This window comes from Lygodium microphyllum, chromosome 25, assembly GCF_053477565.2.
Source record: "Lygodium microphyllum isolate KBCC chromosome 25, Lygodium_microphyllum_v1.1.10, whole genome shotgun sequence".
In the NCBI taxonomy this organism is placed as follows: Eukaryota; Viridiplantae; Streptophyta; class Polypodiopsida; order Schizaeales; family Lygodiaceae; genus Lygodium; species Lygodium microphyllum.
Window position 1 is genome coordinate 34,976,191 of NC_141159.1, and position 23,765 is coordinate 34,999,955.

General features: G+C 40.2%; 1 protein-coding gene across 1 annotated transcript; it reads right to left on the bottom strand.

Annotated features, from left to right (window-relative positions):
* Positions 1-23,139: 23,139 nt before the first annotated feature.
* LOC148014075 (uncharacterized) lies at positions 23,140-23,517 on the bottom strand. The gene has a single exon (XM_087666514.1). The coding sequence runs from the start codon at positions 23,515-23,517 to the stop codon at positions 23,140-23,142; it is 378 nt and encodes a 125-aa protein (XP_087522640.1).
* Between the last annotated feature and the right edge of the window lie 248 nt (positions 23,518-23,765).

Consider the following 23,765-nt stretch of genomic DNA (forward strand, 5'->3'; position numbering starts at 1 on the left):
CATTAGACCCCCAACCCTTTCCTCTCTCTTATCCTCTCTCTCAAGCTAATAAACCATTAGAATTCCCCTCCTAAATCACCCTCAAATCATTCTTAGTTGTAGTAGTAATGTATGAACTCTCATTACTCTCTCTCTATTATTGCTAGATATGATCTTATTTTATGAAGATTCTCTATATTTTTTTATAGGAGAGCTCTTGGACTCAAGCTATGGGGGGGAGAATGGAGACAACTCACCTATGATGGAGCTTGATTAAGTACAAATTGGTCAACAAAATATCTAGATGGAGCTTCCACATTGGTGGAACCGCCTTAATGCAGCTTTGGTGGTGTTAATTCCTATTACATCTTAACCTCCTCCCTAAACACCCTCAAGGCCTATATAAAGAGGCCTTCTCCTTTGTAATTTGTAAGAAGAGAGAGAGCAAAGAGGCCTCCTTCAGCCCTATCGAGCCTTCCCCATTCTCCCTCATGAGCTTATGAAATTCCTTCTCTTACTATAGCTTATGTATGCTCTACAATGTAATAAGCCCATGATATTGGTGTCCATATTGTGTATATTGGTTATGTCCCGAGGGTTCTCCATCTCGTAAGTCTATTGATTCATTTATTTTTTCATAGTTCTCTCTCTCACTCACTCTCTCTCTCTCCCTCTTTTAGTTTTCATCTCTTCTCCCTCACAATCTCCTCTCCCTCTTACTAGTGTCCTAGTCCGCTCTTCCATGACTAGGTGGTGCCCTTACCTCATTCACTTTGTGACAGAAGGGAGTTTGGCATAGTATAGAGGCTGCCATACCGAATTTCCTTCATCATAAATTGGTGCCTCTATAGAGGACATTCTCATCCATGCGGGACGATACAACACATGGTGGTGCATCCTCTACAACAAGTACTCCAAGTGGCTCTTCTCCAATGCCTTCACCAACTCTTTTTGAAGCTGGTCGAAGTCCACGACTCCCACAGTGGTCTCCCAAGGAAGCCCAAGAAAGGAAGTATGCCTATCGGATGACGACACATATGCAGGTAAAAGGTATTCATATTAAAAATTCCATTCTCTCACAACGGAAAAAATCATGTTGCCATCAATTGCTAGGTTCTCATAATTGTCGTGAGTGTTTTGCAAACAAAGTAAAGGCCCTTCCGGGAGGTCCTCGTCTCCAAATCATCAAATCCCTCTCTCTCTCTGGCCTAATCTACATCAAAGGAGGACAACTATGCATGAACGGTGTGGAGTTTTGTAGAAGTGCAAAGTATGAAGACTACCTTCAACTGTTGTTAGCTCGAAGGTTGGGTGTGGTTGAAAAGGTGGCCATCACACCTTATGAAATATATGTCGCCGAGGATGGACACACTAAGGCAAGAACAATCACTGGTGAGCAAATTCTCCGTATAGCAAAGTTGGTGGGATCCAAAAAGAAACATTCTGGGAAAAATCCTTCATAATTCAAGAAAGTGCATTCCCTCTACTCCCTTAAGTAGTTTCTACTCATGAATAATAATAATGGCCCGAATTTCTACACCTTCCACTCTGTACAAAACATCCAAGTTAATGTATGCATCAGTAGGAAGATTTTCTTCCAACAGCGTCTTGTCATGTACTTTGGGGCTGAAAGATTAAGGGAGATTCTTGTATCACCAGAACCTATAATCTTCCCAATGCTAGACTACAATGCATCCTTCAATGTACATATCTTTATCATATTATAATAGTTTCTCATGAATCACAACGAGTTGCATGGACCTATCCGTCCACTTGCTATGCAAACTGTGCATATTGTAGCCAGCACAAAGCTTAGATTCCAAGGCATTATTAGAAGCATATTGGGGCCTAAACGTCTTGCTGAAATCAATGCATCTGTAAACCCATTCATCCTTCCCCTCATAAAATACAACTTAAGTCTAGACGTGTTCATCTTTGTACTCTACTAAGGCAACATGGCATTTCCAAGCTTCTTTGGGCGCAATGGAGAAAATGCATTGGATTTTTTGGACAACCTTGAGATGGCCTTCCTTGTCTCTGGGAGGGATGATGAAGCATTAAAGTTGAGGGCTTTTCCTTTGGTTCTCAAGGAAGAAGCTAGAATGTGGTTCCAAACTCTAAATCCGGCCCAAAGAGCTGAATGGGAAGGATTGAAGGCGGCTTTCTTGCGGAGATTTCAACAAACTAATTCAGCTGAAGAGTTATGGCAACGGCTTTTGGCCCTCCATCAAAGTGATCCTTATGGTTATACAACTTATGAGGAAGGTTTTTTGAAGCTTTGGGGGCAGTGGGTCAGACTCACTGAACCCTGGAGAGAGAGCTCCAAACTGCCTTCAAAAGGATCGATTTATTTCAGGTTTGTATCCCTTGCTCAGGGAGAAGGTAAAGGTGAAATTTCCAAACAATTTTGAAGATGCTTTGAGAATCACTAGGGAAAAGAATCGAAAGATTCTGTACCAAGCCCAAGCTAGCCAAGCAGGTTTGGTAAACAACATCACAACTATGGAGGCCTCTCAAGTTTCCCCAAATGTATCTAATGCACCAGGCCTTGTTAGAGGTCAAGAAGACATGATCCAACAAATAAACAATCTTACTAATCAACTAGAGGGTTTGAGAGTGAATCTTGTGCAAGGTGCAAGAAGACCTATCGAGGGGAATGGTGGGAATCGACCACAAATGCGGCGACAAGCAAGGGAGATGTTGTGTTACAACTGTGGAGAAAATGGACATGGCATGTACAATTGTCCTCACCCTAGAAGATATGATCACCCTGCCAGAGGTCCTCGACAACAAGTAAGCCCTCCTCGTGCTAGGACTCAAGAGCAAGAGCAGTCACGACCTGCAATTTTACAACCACCTTATGTTCAAGCTGAAACCCCTGCTGTTCAACCAAATGTAAATGTCATAAAAATAGAGGAGGTGGTTAGGGATAGAAGGCTCTAAGAAGAAATAGCAAGAGGTAAGATGAAGATAGATGTAGTAGAGACCATGCCTATCAAGCGGGTACGTGTCCAGACTGAGACAAGCAAGGAAGCAACCAATGAGGCAAGTACATCACGAGCACCTAGAGATGAAGGGAAGAAGAGAAAGACTCAAACTAGGTCTAAAATTGATATCTCTGACTTCCCTTTGGGTTCTAGGACACAACCTTATGATCTGGTAGCAGATGTGAGCTCTCAAGGGCCAAAAATTACTTGGCCACAACTACTTCATGCCTCTCCAAAGCTACGACGACAATGGTCAAAAATGGTAAGCACAAGTGCAAGGCAAGGAAAAATGGTTAGTGCAATCAAGGCATATGGACTCAAAGATATAGTGCCTATAGTGGAGGCTCAAATTAAAGGTCAACGGATTCGAAAAACATACATCGATAGTGGAGCAGAGGTTTGTGTCATGACAGAAAAGCTTATGCATCAATTAGGTTTAGAAGTAATGGAATCCTCAACCTTCAAGGCAAAGATGGCCAACAATGATGCGGTCACATGTGTGGGTGAAGTGAAAGCTTTGAGAGTTTCTGTTTTTGGAATCACTGCAGCAGTGGATGTTTATGTGATGCCAGTAAAGGGGAAAGGATATCCCCTCATCCTAGGGAGACCTTGGCTTATGGGCATTGGAGCTAGGCAAGATTGGGCAACAGGAGATCTGGAGTTGAGGCCACGTAAGGTGGGTGGCCACGATCAAAAGGTGGTTTACAACTTGAAAAGTGGGCGTCAAGAGAACCTTGAACTAGAAATGTCTGCCGATGAGTGGAGCTTAAGTGGATGTTCCTCATCGGTAGAGGAGGAAGAGAGTTCAAGTGGAGAGAGTGATAGTACTCTCGAAGTTATGGGCGTCACCTTAAAGGAACCTACCTCATCAGAAGACAACCCAAGAATCCAAGGAGAAGATGTGTGGGATGCTAGCCTAGAGAAGATGATATCCAAGGATATAAAGGATGAAGAAAGGAAGGGTTATGTGAATGTTCTCAAGAAGCATGCATCATTGTTTATTTCTGATTATACTCACATTACAGGTGTCACTGTAGTGAAGCATCACATCCAACTCAAAGAAGGAAGCAAACCTGTAGTACAAAGATTGAGAAGACTGGGAGTTGTGCAACAGGATGCACTGTTGATGGAGGTGAAGAGACTCTTGAATGCAGGATTCATATACCCAGTGGAAGATTCAGAATGGGTTTCCCCAGTAGTAGTGAGGCCAAAGAAAAATGGTAAGTGGCGAGTATGCATAGATTACAAGCCACTAAATGCTGCAACAAAGAGGGACCACTTCCCTCTCCCATTTCAGGATGAAATCTTGAATGAAGTAGCGGGACATGAGCGGTATACGGTGTGTGATGGCTACTCTGGCTACTTCCAGATTCGCATTGCAGAGGAGGATAAAAAGAAGACCACTTTCATCACACCATGGGGCTATTTTGCCTTTCGGGTCATGCCCTTTGGTCTCACAAATGCCCCAGCAACCTTTCAACAATTCATGAATATGGTTTTCCAACCTTACTTTGGTAAGTCCATAAGGGTTTTCATAGATGACTTTTGTATTTACAGCTCAAGGAACATACATCTACGCAAGGTTGATGAAGGATTTACTCGCTTAGCTAGGTTGGGTGGACAACTAAATAAGGATAAATGTCACATTGGGGAAAGCAAGGTTACACTACTAGGGCATGTAATGTCAATTGAAGGAATTGAGGTAGATCCAAATAAGGTAGAAACATTGCTAGCTCTACCTTCCCCAACCTCCATCAAACAATTGGTCTCCTTTTTACAAAAGCTAAGATATTTGGGTAGATTTATACACTTACTCTCTCAGGCCATATACCCCCTGCAGCAACTGACACGCCAAGAAACACTTGTATGGAGTGAACAAAGTGAAGGACATTTTAAGGAGATAAAGAAAATGTTGGGGTCACTTCCTATAATCCTCCAGCCTTGTTGGGAAGAAACATTCTTTGTAAACCCTAGTGTGGGAGAAGAGGCCATTGGTGCTGCTCTCCTACAAAAAGATCCAAAAACATCCTTCATGAGGCCTGTGTATTTTGCCAGCCGCCTCATGAAAGCCTCAGAGAAGGCTTACACCTCCATGGAACAACTAGTGTTGGCCCTCATGTTTGCAGTAACCAAATTTCGGCCATATTTACTTCCAAAGAGGTTTGTGATTATCACTGTGGAGGATATGTTTCCCTATGCACTACAACATATGGAAATCTCTGACAAAATAGCAAAGTGGGTGGTCTGACTTCAAGAGTTTGACTATACAGTGCAGGTTGAAAAAACAACTCGGGCATGCTTGGCTGATATTTTGACAAATATGTGCTATGAGAAAAATCTCGTGGTGAAAAGAAAGAACCTTCCACCATCCCCATCCATAAAAACTCTTGTAGATGCTTATAGCCTCTACTTTGATGGTGCATACAAGAGAACTAAGGATAAGGCAGCTGCAGGCATCGTTGTTTTCTCTCCTTTAGGAGAGAAAATCTATTGTGAAGGAATCATCTTGGAAGGTGTCCACTCTAACAATGAGGCAGAATATCAAGCTTTAATTCATGGTCTTTGTTGGTGTCTTAGTAATTCAATCGAGAGATTGAATACTTTTGGAGACTCCATGCTATTGGTTAAGGCAAATGCAAGGTACATGGGCATGCAAAAATACAAACCTCTCTAGTAAAATGAGAGAGGCCAAATCTCTTATGAGAAGATTTAGGGAGGCACAAGTACATCATGTGCCAAGAGACCAGAACAAAGATGCCGACCATCTAGCATCATCAAAGCTGAATGAGTCAATGGTGGGAGCAGTGGCTATCAAACCCCCACTTCGACAAGGCAAGGAAGACTTAGAATATATTCTACATCTCTTAGAACAAGGAGAAGCTCCCAAACACCTGACTAAGGGAGAAAGACAGTGGCTAGCTCGGAAGGCTACAAGATATCGCATGGTAAATGACAGTTTGTATTGTCTTGGTAAGGATAGTGTGCTTAGGAAAGTGCCTTCAAAATGGGAAATTGAAGAAATCTTAAAAGCTTGCCATGATGATGTGTGTGGAGGCCACTTTGCACACGACATCACAAGTAGAAAGGTTCTACAAGCCGGCTTTACTTGGCCCAGTCTACACCGAGATGTCAAATATTGGTGTCAAACATGTGAAGAATGTCAGAAATCAGGACCACGACGGCTCATAGCAGAACCCCAAACCCCAATCAAGGTCTATGGACCCTTTGAGAAGTGGGGAATTGATGCCATAGGGCCTCTACCACGCACTCCATCAGGAAAAGAGTATATTATCATGGGGGTAGATTACATGACTAGATGGGCTGAGGCTATGCCAACTAGAAGAATCACTGCTAAGGAAGTGAGTAAATTCATCTTTGACCACATTTGTTGTAGGTTTGGTACCCCTCTTGAAATACTATCAGATAGAGGACCAGGGTTTAGAGCTAATGTGGTGGGTGAACTCATGCAAAAGCTAAGTATTCAACGACAACACTCTACCCCTTACTACCCTCAATGCAATGGATTGGTGGAAAAGGTAAATGGAATGATTTGTAAAATCATAAGCAAACAGGTACATTCAAGGCCCCGGGATTGGGACAAGCACCTTAGTGGAGCTCTATGGGCTTACAGAACCTCCTTCAAAACCATGTTAGGGTTCACACCTTTTCATCTAGTTTATGGACAAGAGGCTCTTTTGCCTATTGAGGTGAAATTAGCTAGCCTTCGAGTATTAGGTGGCACAGTAGGCTCTCAAAAGGAGAAGTTACATCAAAGATTACTGGACCTAGAGAGGCTACAATTGGATCGTGAAGAAGCCATCAACCACTACTCCCAGGAAGCTGAGAAGCGTAGATAAAATTTCAACAAGAAGCTAACAGATAAAAACATCAAGGAGGGATCTTTAGTGCTTCGATATGACAATCGCTTTGATAAAAGAAAGGATGGCAAGTTTCTCTACCGGTGGGAGGGACCGTTTTGGGTCACAAAAAAAATTCAACAATGGCTCCTACAAACTTCAAGACATTGAGGGAAAAGTTCAAAAAACCAGGGTAAATGGATGGCGCTTAAAACCCTATCACATCAGGGTGGGGTTAGCTCAAGATACCAAAGAGTGTCTAGAGGCATAAATACCTCTAGCCAGGTTGGGGGGGGCTATATGATCCGAGAAAATCACAAAAAAATATTTGTCTAAAATTTGTTGATTTTTTGTACATTTGGAGCTTTGAAATAAAGAAGAGGGTGGGAACAACCTCTTGGGAAATCCAAGAAATCACTGGATGAAAATATTTCATGGACCGGTTTACCAAGGGGGGGTGAAGAGTAAAGATCAATGGAGGAAGGTGAAGGGAAAATGTATAATGTGAAAAGGAAAGATATGAAATGGATTTGGAGCCATCCAAAGGGCATGTGAGGCTCATAATGTCATGACTTTGGAGCCTTATGAGAATTCAACCAAATGGGACCCTTCTTGGAAGCATTAGTGGAAGAAAAATCAGGCACATGATTTTGTAAGATTTTTTAAAAATACTTCCACTCCGATCCAAAAAAACTTTTCAACATAAAAGTTGTAGCGCGTGAGCTGAAGTTTTGGCTGGTATTTTTTTATAATTTTTTGCAGCTACGAGTCAGGAGATATGGCCAAAATGGTGGATGCAAACTTTTTCCAACGGCAGTGAAGACCACCTCCCAATTTAATACACATCCATACTTTCTTCCCCACACTTAACACTTCCATAAAACATCATTCATTAGACCCCCAACCCTTTCCCCTCTCTTATCCTCTCTCTCAAGCTAATAAACCATTAGAATTCCCCTCCTAAATCACCCTCAAATCATTCTTAGTTGTAGTAGTAATGTATGAACTCTCATTACTCTCTCTCTATTATTGCTAGATATGATCTTATTTTATGAAGATTCTCTATATTTTTTTATAGGAGAGCTCTTGGACTCAAGCTATGGGGGGGAGAATGGAGACAACTCACCTATGATGGAGCTTGATTAAGTACAAATTGGTCAACAAAATATCTAGATGGAGCTTCCACATTGGTGGAACCGCCTTAATGCAGCTTTGGTGGTGTTAATTCCTATTACATCTTAACCTCCTCCCTAAACACCCTCAAGGCCTATATAAAGAGGCCTTCTCCTTTGTAATTTGTAAGAAGAGAGAGAGCAAAGAGGCCTTCTTCAGCCCTATCGAGCCTTCCCCATTCTCCCTCATGAGCTTATGAAATTCCTTCTCTTACTATAGCTTATGTATGCTCTACAATGTAATAAGCCCATGATATTGGTGTCCATATTGTGTATATTGGTTATGTCCCGAGGGTTCTCCATCTCGTAAGTCTATTGATTCATTTATTTTTTTGTAGTTCTCTCTCTCTCACTCACTCACTCTCTCTCCCTCTCTTAGTTTTCATCTCTTCTCCCTCACAATCTCCTCTCCCTCTTACATAGCGTCCTAGTCCGCTCTTCCATGACTAGGTGGTGCCCTTACCTCATTCACTTTGTGGCAGAAGGGAGTTTGGCATAGTATAGAGGCTGCCATACCGAATTTCCTTCGTCAGTCTCATAGGCCAGTTTTGGTCTTTAGAAGACGTTAATATAACTTTCTTTCTTTATTTCTTTCTCTCTCAATCTCTCATATACAATTATACTATTTTGATAGAATTGACTATCTCTGATTCTCTCTCTCTCTCTCTCTATCAATAGTACATCATCTCCTCACTATAGGTTGTGGATGCACCTCCCAAGAGGTATGTTTGATATGAAGAGTCACCAAAGCCACTACAGTGTCTTTTCACAGCTCACTACTGTCACTGTCACTTACTCTTCTCTTCAGTCTTCAGCAACTACTTCTTCCACTTGTTTTTGCTCTTTTGAACTTAGATTCATCCTTTCCTAAAATTTAGAAAACTTTCTCAAAGTCACACATAATTTCTATAGAACTCTTATAGAAGGTCTACAGAACAGTTACAGTACAGCACCAGAGCAGCTACAGTATAGTTACAGTACAGAGATAGAGCAGAGACAAACGTTCACAGAAGGTCATCAGAACCTCATAATGTCAAGATTGTGGGAGAGAAGGAAGGAGTCTCACTTGAAGCTTTCTTGCTTGCACAATGGGGGAATACACACAGAGATGGAGGCTGAAAACAGTTTTCCTCTTCTTAGTTGTGTAAGCCAAAAGAACTCAAATACAAAGAAATAGAAGAACCCTATATATGGGTCTCAAACCAAACTCAACAAACTAAGGTGGCATACTAACTGAGCCACGAACTAGAGTAGATAGGGATAGCTATCATGTAGCTATTATTCATTGGCGGTGTACCAACCACATCTGCAATTGACAAGTTGGTGACATAAATGCACAACGGTCACCCTGGCATATCACGAGTGGAGCTCGATATCTCAACACTTCCCCTCGAGCTCAATCCCAATTCCTGCACACCAAGCAGGTCTCTGAACTTGCGCAGCTTCTCTGCGCCCAATGCCTTCGTAAATATATCAGCTATCTGATCCTCTGTGCTGACATAAACTAGATCAATAAGACCTAGTAAAACCCTCTCCCGAACATAGTGATAATGCACCTCAATGTGCTTTGTTCTAGCATGATAGACGAGGTTATTTACCAAGTGTATACTGCTCATGTTGTCACAATAAATGACAACTGGCCCATCTGTAGGCTGATGCATATCATAAAGTAGCTTATGCAACGAAGCTACCTCACATGCAGCCATTACTGCACCCCTGTACTCGGCCTCTGTGCTCGACAAGGCAACTATAGGTTGTTTCTTGCTGCTCCAAGTGACTGCAGCACTCCCAAAAGAGAACACATATCCACTGGTAGGTCGTCTATCAGAAATGCTACCAGCCCAATCAGCATTAGTGTATCCATGCAACTGTATCAGAACCCCAGTCTCATAAAATAGTCCATACTGCAATGTGGACTTCACATACCTGAGTATGCGTCTAGCCGCATCCAAATGCGGTTTCCTTGGAGCCTGCATAAACTGACTTACCAATCCAACAGCATAGCTCAAATCTGGCCTGGTAATAGTCATATAAATCAAGCTTCCTACTATGCGTCTGTACATAATAGGGTCTTCCAGAAGCTCACTTGCATCTGTGCTCAGCTTCACATTCTGCTCCAATGGAACTGAAATAGGCTTACAGCCTGTCATCCCATATTTGGACAGCATGTCCAATCCATACTGCCTCTGCAAGAGTTTTATCCCACTTGGTGATCTAATCACCTCAATGCCCAAGAAATAACGCAGCTCTCCCAAATCCTTCATCTCAAACTTCTGCTTCAATAGCATTTTCACATGAAGGATATCTTCATCACTGTCACTTGTCATAATCAAATCATCAACATAAATGACAAGTAGCATAATATCTTTCTCTGTTTTTCTCACATAAAGTGAGAAATCTACCTTAGAAATCTGAAAGCTAATAGTGACAAGATACTGTCCTATCTTGTCAGACCATGCTCTAGGTGCTTGCTTCAAGCCATACAAGGCTTTCTTCAACCTGCAAACAAACTCAGGATGAACATCATGCACATAACCTGGTGGCTGCTCCATATAGACCTCTTCTTGCAAATCACCATGCAAGAAGGCATTCTTTACATCCATCTGATGTAAAGACCATTCCTTTGATACAGCCATAGCAATGACTGCTCTTACGACTGCCATCCTTGCAACCGAACTGAATGTTTCTTCATAGTCAATGCCATATGTTTGTGCATACCCCTTGACTACTAATCTTGCCTTGTATCTGTTCACAGAACCATCTGCATTGTGCTTCACCTTATAAACCCACTTACAACCAATTGCATTCTTACCTTTAGGCAAAGGTACCAACTCCCATGTAGCATTTGCTTCCAAGGCATCCATTTCTTCATCCATGGCTTTCTCCCATTTTTCTTTTCCCATGGCTTGCTCAAAAGAAGTGGGTTCTGGTTCCTGTATCACTTTGACTATATATGCATAGTGGATGGCTATAAATCCATCATATTTCAGCCTATCCACAGGATACCTAGCTCTGGTAGACCTACGCAAGGTAGGCTCACTTCCAGGTGCTCTAAAACATCGTTGGTCTTCCTTACTCCAGGTGTAACAATAGAGGGGATACCCAACTCATCATCAATGCTTTGTTCTGAGCCACTGGATTCACCATCCACATAAGAGTGACCTGCATTCACATCAAACATGGGCTGATCTACCTTCTCTTTTCCTTTTCGTGAAACCTGCATACCACTATCTGCATTGCTTTGAGAAGATTCTCCTGATCTCAATTTGCCTGTCCATGGCGAAGAATGTGAACCACTGCTAGAGGACACTCCAGGTCCACTAATATTTTGTGACTGCTGCTGTGAATTCTGTGCAGCATTACCATTTTGTGCATCTACATCATCAATCACATTTACTGGTTTATACCAGCTACTCATCTCATCAAAAACAACATCTCTGCTCACTGTAAACTTACGAGTAGAAGGGTTATAGCATCTATACCCTTTTTGCTGCAAAGAGTAACCAATAAAGATGCACTTCTCAGCTTTTGGATCCAACTTGGATCTCAACTCATCTGGCACATGAACATAGGCAATGCAACCAAAGATTTTCAAATGAGAAATATCTGGTTTCCTACCAGTATACCTCTCCTCTGGAGTCATTCCATGTATTGCTGCAGTGGGAGTCCTGTTCATTATGTAGACTGCTGTAGCAACTGCTTCAGCCCAATAAAAATCTAGCAGGTCTTTTTCATTGAGCATGGCACGAGATATCTCTCCAATATGCCTGTTTTTTCTTTCTGCAATTCCATTTTGTTGTGGGATATGACTGCATGAATATTGCTGCTTTATGCCATGCTCCTGCAAGAACCTTGCAAACTCATTTGAGAGGTACTCTCCCCCTCCATCTGACCTTAGGCATTTTATTTGCAGGCCTGTTTCTTTTTCAACCATAGCTTTAAGAGTTTTGAAATGCCCAAAAACTTCACTTTTCTTTTTCATAAAATACACCCAAACTTTTCTGCTATAGTCATCAATAAAAGAGACAAAATAATGGCAGCCTCCAAGAGATGCAGCTTTAGTAGTCCACACATCAGAGTGGATTAATTCCAATGGCTTCTTACTCTCTTGAACATGTCTAGGAAATGGTTTCCTTGCCTGTTTTCCAAACTGACAGGCTTCACATACCTTATGCATTTCTGCAACCTTGAATCTAGGCAATCCTGCAACAATATTTTGGGCCTGCATTGATTTAAGTCGCTGTACATTAACATGACCAATGCGTTTATGCCAGATATCAATATCTGCAACTACACTGGTCCCATGTGCAAACATTGCTGCACTCAATTCAGACATGTCTGCATCCAACGTAAACATTCTGCCCTTCTTCTTTCCTTTTGCTATCAAGCGACCTTTATTTTTCATATCCTCAACAAAGCATCCATGAGGATTAAATCTGACCTGCAAGCCCTGCTCAACCATTTGACCAACAGAAACCAGATTCTTGGTGATATTCGGGACATGAAATACATCGGATAGGTATTTCTTTTTCCCATCCTGCATAGACAAGGGAATTTTTCCAATCTGCACAATAGGATGTGCAGTATCATCACCAGTCTCCACAAATCCTGGCTTTTCCATTTTCCTTGCATCCTCCATCCATTCTACATGACCTGTCATGTGGTTTGATGCACCTAGTCAACATACCATACATCGTTGCATTCTTTTGCACTTGTCATAGAATTGTTCATGTGCTGCACCATAAACAAATGCTCATTTCTGTCATCACCCTGTCTACTAGAAGATGCATAATTTCCTTGTTACAGTTTTCCATTCATGATGTCATTCTGCTTTTTATAGCAATCTTTAGCCATATGACCCATTTTACCACAGTAGTAGCATTCAACATTGCTGTTTGCATTTTGGGCTCTTTGCCATCCACCATGACCTCTTTGGCTCCCCCTGCCTCTAGAGTTACCACGTCCTCCTCCATAGGACTGGTTTTCTTGAGTTTGCTGCATATTCTGATTTCTACCACGGCCTTCAGATCGGCCTCCTCTACCTCTGCCTCTACCTCTTCCAGCATTTGAGTAGAAGACAGCTTCTTTTGAAGTTCCTCCTGAAGAAGATGCACCATCATTTCTCTGTTCCTCAGAAATTAGAAGAGCAATCAACTCCTCAAAATTAGGAAATCTTTCACGAACTGAAATGGATGTCCGAAATTGTGCATAATCCTTTCCTAGACCATTCAAGGTCACAGAAACTAAATCATCATCTTCCACTGGCGACCCAATGGAAGCAAGTGCATCTGCAATCTTCTTCACTTTCATGTGGTAGTCATTGATGCTCATACTTTCTCTTTGCACATTATGCAACTCTTGCTTGAGCTCCATTTTCCTGGCTTGCGTATTTGTGCTATACATTTTTGACAAAGTATCCCATGCCTCCTTTGGCGTACTTGCATCCTGAATATGCACAATCATAGAGTCTGAAATATTGATAGACAGCCAGTACATAACTTTCCTGACTCTCTCATGCCATGCTTTAAATGCCTGCATTTGCTGTTGATTGGGAACATCAGGAAGAACTAGTTCTTCTTCATTTCCTGCAACAAATTCCCAATATCCTTTTCCCATAAGGAAATTCGTCATTCTAAACTTCCATGCCTGGAAGTTGTTCTTGTCAAGCTTTTCAGTTACAATCTGTGAAAGAGAATCAGACGCCATTACAGAACACTGCAAAAAATTCTGTCACTGCAAAAAACTCAGCTTCACCCTCACAAGGGCAAATCTGCAAACCTGGCAAAAGTGGTATTTGACCACACAGTCACTTCCTAGTGATGATTTTGCATAAACAGGAACCAAGGATGATTCTGAAACTCCCAATGTCTCTGCGCACAAGCATACGATGCAATTTCTATAGTAACTTTTCACCGACCTGTAGAACAATGGTCGCACAGCATAAAATAGGGTCTTCTCCTGAGTGCGTGAAGAAAACTTCCGCCTCCAAAACAGGCCCCGAAATGGCCTCAAATAAAAAAAACAGGGTCGCCAAGGGCTAAAGCCTTCCCGCGCAGCATATACTGCCCTCTTGCTTCACCGCGAAGGATGTCTCAACCTGAGACACTGCACTCTTGCAATTTCTGGCTGTGTTACCTGCAGAGATCTGCTCCCAAAACAGAAAATGAAAGCAACACTGCTCCTCTTACCAGAACACCGCGAGCTTGGCTTGCTTTCTTGAGCTCCTTACCACGAACAAGGCTCTGATACCATGTCAAGATTGTGGGAGAGAAGGAAGGAGTCTCACTTGAAGCTTTCTTGCTTGCACAATGGGGGAATACACACAGAGATGGAGGCTGAAAACAGTTTTCCTCTTCTTAGTTGTGTAAGCCAAAAGAACTCAAATACAAAGAAATAGAAGAACCCTATATATGGGTCTCAAACCAAACTCAACAAACTAAGGTGGCATACTAACTGAGCCACGAACTAGAGTAGATAAGGATAGCTATCATGTAGCTATTATTCATTGGCGGTGTACCAACCGCATCTGCAACTGACAAGTTGGTGACATAAATGCACAACGGTCACCCTGGCATATCACGAGTGGGGCTCGATATCTCAACACATAACTCATATTCAAACTATTCCAAACTATAAAAAACTATTCAATAAGCTTTCAAAAGATCTCAATCTTCATCAATCATCAATCCATGGTTTATATAGAAGAAAATCAGAACAAAGCAGAAGCTATACAGAAGGTATACAGAACCAATCAGAACATCATAGAATATCATAGAGCTTCATATCTCCACTGAAAATCATCATGAACTTCCAAAACATAATCAATATAATCCAAAACACTCTCAAATACTTCCATTAACAACCATACATCACTCTAAATCCATCAAAAATCAATCATTCAGACCTCAAAATCAACAAAAATCACTCAAAAATTCAGTCTTTTTCCACTCTCAACAACCTCTAAAAGCCATAGATGCTAAAGCTGATGCCAACAAGAAGGATAAGGAATTGCCAAAGAAGAAGGAAAAAGCTAAGAAAGAGGCACCAAAGCCTAATCAAAGACCAAAGGACAGAATGGTTTGGTGAGAAAAGATAGCTCTTGCTAGCTATCATGAATTTAATTTAGCGAGTTCTCTTTGCAAAGTTAAGTTGTATGTAAATCTCCTACAGTTGATTAAGTTGTCTCTAGGAGTGCACAAGGAATTTAAGAAGATTCTATGCATGGGGTATATTGTGGAGCCCTTAGGAATAGTGCGGGTAGGAGATGATTGGTTTGAACATGCTGAAAAGCATTGTCCAAGGGTAGAAATTATATATATTGATGGAATATTAGTAGATCATGCTATTGTGGACAGGAGATCCTCCGTCAACATTTTGAGTTTAGAATTGATGGAGAGGCTAGGTCTAGAAATAAAAAAGATGCCTCCATGATTCTCCAAATGACTGATGACAGTTTAAGACAACCTAAAGGTTGCATTATTAAAGTCCACGTGACTATTATGAATGTGGAATGTATTCTAGACTTTAGGGTTATCAAGTTTGCATGGTGGCCTAGCTATCAAGTATTGCTAGACATGCCATGTATTTTACAAGCGGACTGTCAGGTTGATATACCTGTTGGTCGGTTGATCTTTGGCAGAGGTGCTAGACGCATAGTAGTGCATACCTACGTCCCCTTGAATCTCCTTAGAGTGAGAGAGTTTCTTTATTCTCTACAGAGATAGATACATTAGAGGATGTAGCTAGTAGTGAGACGTCATCAAGTGACAAATCCAATGAGGGGTCCATTATAGAGGATATCTATCAAGTAAATTTGAATGAGCCAATAGAGACTCAAGAGAGGATAAGAGATGTGGACGTTATTTAGTTAGACCTTGGTACATTGAATGATTCATAGCCAATTAAATTAAGGACCATGCTCAGTTTGGAAGAAAGGAAGGACTACGTGTCCTTTATTCAAGAATTATGTGACATCTTGTCTCAGAGTTATGACGAGCTAAGAGGTATTCCTCCCAACGTGGCTGTTCATACCATTTCCCTAAAGTAAGGTAGTTGCCATATGCGACAAAAATTAAGGTGTATGCCTTTCAAACTAAGGGATGGGCTATTTGAAGAACTGAAAAAACTACGAAAAGTTGGCCTAATATTTTTGGTACAACACACGGAGTGGTGTCCGCTAGTTGTTATCACACGAAGAAGAATAATAATCAGATTTGGCTTTGCATAGATTTCAGAGAGCTTAATAAGCTGACAACTAAGGATTACTATCCGTTACCATTTATTGATTAGATTTTATATCAATTAGCGGATAGGGAAATCTATTCATTTATGGATTGCTTTGCTGGATACAACCAAATGGCTATTGCAGAGGAAGTTAAGTTGAAAATGACATTTATCACTGTCTTCAATACCTTTGTGTATCATGCTATGGCCTTTGGGTTATGCAATGCACTTGAGTCTTGGCAACGTATGGATACTAAGACTTTTGGTGACATATCCAAGAGTAGTTAAAATTCTTCATCAATGATGTGATAGTAGCCACCACAAGGGAATGACAATTGATTATTTTGAGAAAATGTTTTGAGCATTGCAGACAGTTCTACATTGCTCTTAATCCATGATAGTGCATCTTTGGGGTGTCCTATGGGCTATTATTGGACCATGTGGTTAGCTAAGTTGGAAAAGTGATCGACTAACCCTAAAAAGATAAAGGTTATAGTTGCTATGAGTCCACCATGCACTTCAAAAGAGGTGCACAACTTTTTGTCACATTAGTGGGGTATTATCGAAGATTTATCACTGTGCTAGCAAAAAGAACGTTGCCATTGATGAACTTGTATTATTTCAACTGTATATTTAATTGGAATGAATCTTTTCATGCCTCTTTTGAGGATGTGAAGCAAGAAATAGCGAAAGTGCCAATCCTAAAAGCACCCAGAAGAGGTGAAGTTTTCTATATATTTTCAGCAACCACAATGCATAGTATTAATTGTTGTTTACCCAAATTTGGGAAGAGAAATGGTATCATCCAATAGCTTTTCTAATCGTAAATTAGGGATATCTGAAGTCAACTATTCTTATATGGAGAAATTGTGCCTTGGAATGGTTTTCGCAACAAAGAAATTTAGGCATTATATTCTCTATGAGAAGATGGTATTTTTCATGAAGGTAGAGGGACTTAGACTATTGATGAACAAGTTGTAGCCGCTTGACTGTTTAGCAAAGCGGTTAATCACTTTGTAGGAATTCAATTATTATGAGATTAGGAGTAAGCCATCAAAATTGTAGGGCATCGTGGAATGTTTTGTGGATTTTGGAGAGCCAAAGGAAATTTTGGCTAGAGGGAGTGATATCGAGATGGTTTATTCAAAATCGATATAGCTTCCATCCTTTCCTAGTATGCAACTATAATGCATTATCTATCTACAGGAGAGGTTGGGGTTGCTCTATCAAAGTTGGAGAAGAGAAAGAATAAGCAGCAAACAAGCACTGCACTTTTTGATCATAGTGGGTGTCTTGTATTGGAAAGGAGTGGATGACATTTATCATCACAATGAGGTACCATTAATTCTTGAGGCATAAAGCCATTTTGACACAGAAAAGCTAAATGAATAGTGATCTTCATTATCATCTTTTCTTTAAAAATTGAGATTGAGATTGTGAATGTGATTGCAATTGAGATTGTGAGTGAGAGTGTGATTGAGAGTGAAATTACAATTCTATCATGTACATGAAGTCAACTCGAGGGTGGTCAAGAGTTTTGAGCTCTACAACACCAAAGCGTAATTTCTTATTATGGTATCTGCTACTCCTCTATTTCCTTCAAACTCTAATATAGATTTCTCTTTCTGTCTTTTTACTAGCGTCTCTATACTAGAATTCTGTTGACTTTTATTAATTTGTGACTAGTTGTGTTGTAAAGGGTCCCTATTGACTACATGAATATCCATTTATGCATTACCAAGAGGTGTGTGCAGAATGATGATGTTGTCTAACATGCTTAATATACTTTTAACTCTTCCCTACAATGGCACAGATGTACTTTGCAAAGAAGATATACCCGAAGCCCTAGTATAGTGCATAAAAACATTGTAATATCACGAAAAATGTAATCCCTATAGTGGGTGCAAGGTATTAAGATAGATAAACAAATCACTTCCAATTTTAGATTCTTCAATTCTATGTTTAGTGATCTTCATTTCCATACAACATTGGTCAAACACAAGTATCACATTCAAACAACCTTCCTCCCTTGGCATGGTGTCCTTCTAGGGCATCCTACTAGATTTTAGATTCTTGTTGGAATATCCATTCCTTCCTAAATAAGATCTCTACATTAAAATCATACATGCAAAACAATAGGGCCATATTTTATCCCGCAACTTGGTTTTGGATAGCATTTATGTTCCAAAGACTATACCTTTAGACATATTCTCTATTAGAGTTTTCTACACACTAGTTGGATACCCTTTAAAGCCTTATACACATCTAAAATCCACTTTTGATAACTTTTTCATGAAATTTCTTTAACACTATTTACAATCCTCATACACATTCTTGGGTAATATTGCACCTATCAGAAATCATCTATATAACATGCATTTAAAGGGTATTAAGAAATACCATTTCTTTATATATTATAGGGCCATAAAATTACCCCTTTTACTTTAGTAAAGATACAATTTTTTTCAAAATTGTAATAATAAAATCTCTTGTATAAATATAATCCTGTAAAATTTACTAACTAAATCACATTTTTTTAAAAACTCATATATCTTATATGTTCTATAAGGTGTATCCCTCGAGTTCACATCTATGTTGAGATGTAGAGACGTGATAGGGAGAGAAGAGACACACCATATACACTCTCAAAGACTACATCATATTGATTACAATCTACATATATATAGGTGAGACCTAGTCTAGATAGGGTGAGCTATATATAGCTCCAACAACCCCACTCAAACAAAGGTATCTAGCTACAGTGGATGAAAAAAACCCTTGGGGAGCACAAGGGAAAAACCTGGAGCTCCTATATACAAATGTACAAACATGATCAAGAAGGATTATCGTGTGTACGTAAAGCGAATCCATGCATGTGAAGTGAAACTAAATATGTATGTACAAAGATGACCAAGAGGTCTGAGGTGTATGTGCATATGTGAAGTGTATGGTGTCTACAAGGATTATGTACAATGGCACTACAATGCCATAGTAGATTAATTCTCAAAGATTGAAGTTGACACAACTCCAACTTCCAAGTGCACCAGAGTGAAGTGTGCTTCATTGAGTCCTTTGGTGAATATATTTGTAGTCATTTGATCACTTGGAAAATGTTCAATCATTGTCGTGCCGTTCTTTACTTCATATTGAACATAATGATAATGCATTGCATTGTGTTTAGACTTGTCATGTTGAACATAGTCTTTAGCAAGACTAATAACACTTTGGTTATCACATCAAAGTGGTGTGCTTGAGAGAGGAGGATGGCCAACAACACAACATTATTTCTTGCTAGTCCAAGAAACAAGATAACCATTGATAAATAAACAATTTTCACTTTTAGAATGCATAGATAAGTGAGAGCTTGCCCAAACTGCATTTGTATAACCCAAAAGTTGAAGTGAATGTAGAGAATCAGAGTTTTGTTAGCGTTGATAAACCAACTAAAAATCTTTGGTGCTTTTCAAATACTTCAAACCTCGTCAGTGTTTCAAGCATGGAGAAGTAAGATGTTGTCTAAGAAAATTTGCAGTAAAAAGAAAGTCAGGGCAAGAATTTAAGCCAACAAATTGAAGATATCCAACAATATTAGCATAAGGTTGAATATTAATGGTAATTGTTCATCATTTTGTAGAAAATGAGAGTTTTCTGTAAATCTCACAAGACAAGGAGTACTAGCAAGATGTGCAGAACCCAAACCAAACTTCTAAATAATATCTTCAATGAACTTTGTTTGACATAGTAATAAAACACCATTTTCTCGATAGTGTTGAATTTGAATACCAAGACATGAGTATATGTCTTCAAGATCAATCATGTCAAATGTAGAAGATAAAACCTTCTTTACTTGTTGAAGGAAGTTGAGATTGTTAGAAACAAGTATAGTATTATCCACATATAAAGCAAGCATAACAAAACTATTATTGCAACGCTTGACATAAAAGTTAGGATCTAAAGAACAAGAGATAAAACCTTGTTTTGTAAGAAAGAGATCAATATTTTGATACCAAGCTCTTGAAGATTGTCTAAGACCATAGAGTGCCCGATGAAGTTTGCAAGAAATATTTTCCTTATGTTTAGCTACAAATCCCTCTAGTTGCTCCACGTATATCTCTTCCTTTAAATCACCATTAAGAAAATTAGTTCTCACATCCATTTGGCGAACCTCCAAATCAAACTCAACAGCAAAAACTAACAAGACTGGAACTTGTTTATGACTTGCAACATTGTTTCCACCAAGATCATATGGGTAATCATCTGGGTAATCATCTGGGTAATATGACAAGTAGGTAAGTTGACATAGGTTATCATAGCGTCCTCCTGGATCATATGGGTGAATCAAAGTACGAACGTTCTCATAGATTATCACAACATCTAGATCTTCTTTGGCTGGTTGATCATCAGACAATCCCGTGACTCCAAATTCTTTTTCCTCCTTCAATGGAACAAGTCTTGTTTGTGCCTTGACCACATTGACGTTTATATCTATATCCATATCCATAAATGGCATAAACATTGGCAAATCCTTATCACTATCCAAAGGCAATCTGACCTTTTCAACTGTCTTGTATTTGTTGGGGGTAAAGGCGCCTCTGGCTAGCCACTCGTTGTCGAAGGGTTTTCAAAAGCAAAGTCACGACCACAGAGGTCCTTGAGAAATTCCAAGATAGAAGATCAATCAAGCGAATAAGCAAGATAAGAAAATGATGTCAAGTCTCTGTTTTTATTTCTGCCAATAACTGAAGATGAATAGAAAGCCAAATTTGCTTGCAATGGCAACCTCGGCAACACATTCTCCACTCTCTAAAGTCCCCAGATTAAGCTGTACAATTGAACCTTGTATTGCATGAAACAAATCAACATCCAAAGCTTAAGGCAAGCTTTTAATCTTTGTAATAGAATTACAGGTTGTAGACCTGTTATGACTCCAATGATCTGCGAACACACTGTCCGACTTTCCTATTGTAGAAGGAAATGTCATTCTTGTATAATGAGGCAGCTTTTGGATTTGCAGGGCTTGCAGGATTCGGATACGTCAGGAGAGACTGAATAGAAGTGAGAATGGTGATTAGTGTATCCCTACACAGCTTCAATGCATGACAGTAGAGTCGTCAGCCCGTTGGAGTACTCATAGTCGTTGCCTTCTCATCAGTGATAAATTTTACCCTCCTTGTTTTGGTTTGAATGGTTTAGTTGAATTTTATCCACAGCCTCATGTAGCTTCTGAGAATTCTGAACCTAATCTGGGACAACAATTCTGTATGTCTCAACCCTGAGAATAGGTGCAGTAGCAATAAAGGACAAGTATGAAGGATACTTAGAGGTGTATTCAAGAGGTTTAGGGAACCATTTTGGTGCATACCAAAATAATGCCCCAGTATTGTATAGGATTCATACGAAACCCAATAACATAGGACAAAAATCAAGGATCTCTTTACTGAATAACAAACTACTCAATTTGACATCATAGCAGATACATTCGAACCATTCCTGCATCATCTATCTTTCTTGAGTATCATGTGATTCATCACTACCCCACTTTGTTGTCCTTTCATACCTTTGAAAAGTTCTGAACCCTTTCAAAGACCATCAGGCCATCTGTAGTCTCTCAATTTTCTTCTCTTACATCTTTTGCTATCGACCCCATGACCACGAACCACCAAGAGGTACTGTGTATCTGTAGAGTAGGATAGAGCAATTTCTCCCTGTTTGTGCCCTCCATTGATGATGAGCAAAGCAAATCCTCTCCTTTTTGGTGGAGATCTCTTTATCAGACTACTTTTGTAGTGTCTTGGAGGTGATGTTTCACGATATCCCCTATAAGATCCTTATTTGTCATGATCAATTGGCCTCCCGTTATATTTGATGGTGGGCTCCAACAGGACTAGGACTAATGCTTCTGCTGTAATGCCTATTCTTCTTCTCTGTCTTCTTCAATGGTGTCTATTCTTCTTCTCAGTGGTGGCTAATAATCCTGAGAACAGGATAATAGCCCACAAGAAAGCAAGGCTCAATCTATGCCTTCCACAATGTGCAGGTATGAAAATTCATCAGGGATGAGACAATCAAAACAGGTGTGGAGAAAGCTCGGCTCAAAGATGGACTGTATCAGCTCTTTGCCACTCTGATTAGCAGCCATAAGAAAACAGAAACTCTTCTTTTTCCCATACGCCCATATAATGACTGCCATCTCTCTGTGCCGACAACATTTCTATTCAATCTTCTTGCCCACTTCTTTAGAGATAGAGATCATGTCCAGAAGAACACTTGTATCCAGTCCTCCCCTTACTGTAGTCCTCCTGAATTTTCAAAGGTACTTTCTCTTTGTAACCTGGGATCTCTATTTTCCTGGACAAACCATCCTTTTTCTGTAGTAAATCTTCTCGTTTTCTGGAAAGTTTGGCAAGTTCTACAGTAGGATCCACAACACCTTGAAGCACAAAATATGGTGATATTTGATCATTTACAATCACAACTGCAGTACCAGGTGGAAGAAGTTCTGCTTCTTGCAGCATATGTAAGTTTGACAGGCTCGAAAGAGTAATGATTTTTGTTGAGCATTTCTCTGCCACAAGTCTGGCCTCTGTAGCTCTACAAAGCAACAACCCTCGTGGTCTCTCCTTTGGCTCTAGTAGATATCCATTTCGTAAAGATCGAATTGATTTTCATCTATTAGTAGTTTCTGAAAGTTTGTTGTGGCTTTCTCTACCAGGTCGAGCTCCGCAGTTGTCTTATTGTATTTCCTGGTATTGTCCTCCTTCCATGTAATATGGTGTTGGAGCTTTTTATCTCTGCGTAGTTTTTCTTGTCTGCTAATTTTATCAAAGATAAATGCTTTTTCAGGAGTGATTGCTGTAAGGTCCTAAGGTGGGATATTTCTCATTATGGCAGCATTAGCCTGCTGCAATGCTTCATCACTTGTTAGCATAGTGCGATTGTCTCCTGCTTTTTCAAATAGCCGGCTAATTTTCTCCTTCCCTCTGCATTCCGTAACACAAAAGCACGCTCAACTTTCCCATGTGGTTCAAACATTTTATGTAAGCAATCATCATCAATATCCAGAGTCAAGTTCCCAATTAAAAGGAGAGAATCTGGCCAAAAAGGCTCAACAATGAGAGTCCTATTGCCCAACAACTTTGAACCATTCAGGGCTTGACGAACTTGTGAAAGAAACTCCTCCACGTTTCCTGAATAATGTTCATAGCGTATTACTGCTCCATCATGCTTCTCATTTTCAAATGACACATTGATTATTTTCCCATACTTGTTAAAAAGAGGTAAAAGCTCCTCCTCAGTCATGCCACCTCCAACACTTGAAATGTGTACACAGGGCTTGGCATGCTAATGTGGTGGTACCTCCACAACATCAATGGTTGTCTGTCTCTGGATTCTCTGGGCCCACCTTCTCTGGCTCTTGCTTTTTAGGCTCTAGATCCAGCTTTTCTGCTTCATTCAGTGCACCCTTCTCACCCCTGTTTAATATAGTAGTTGCTGCCTCCCTAGCTTCATTTAGATGTGCCTTAAGCAGGTTTATAGGATGACAGCAC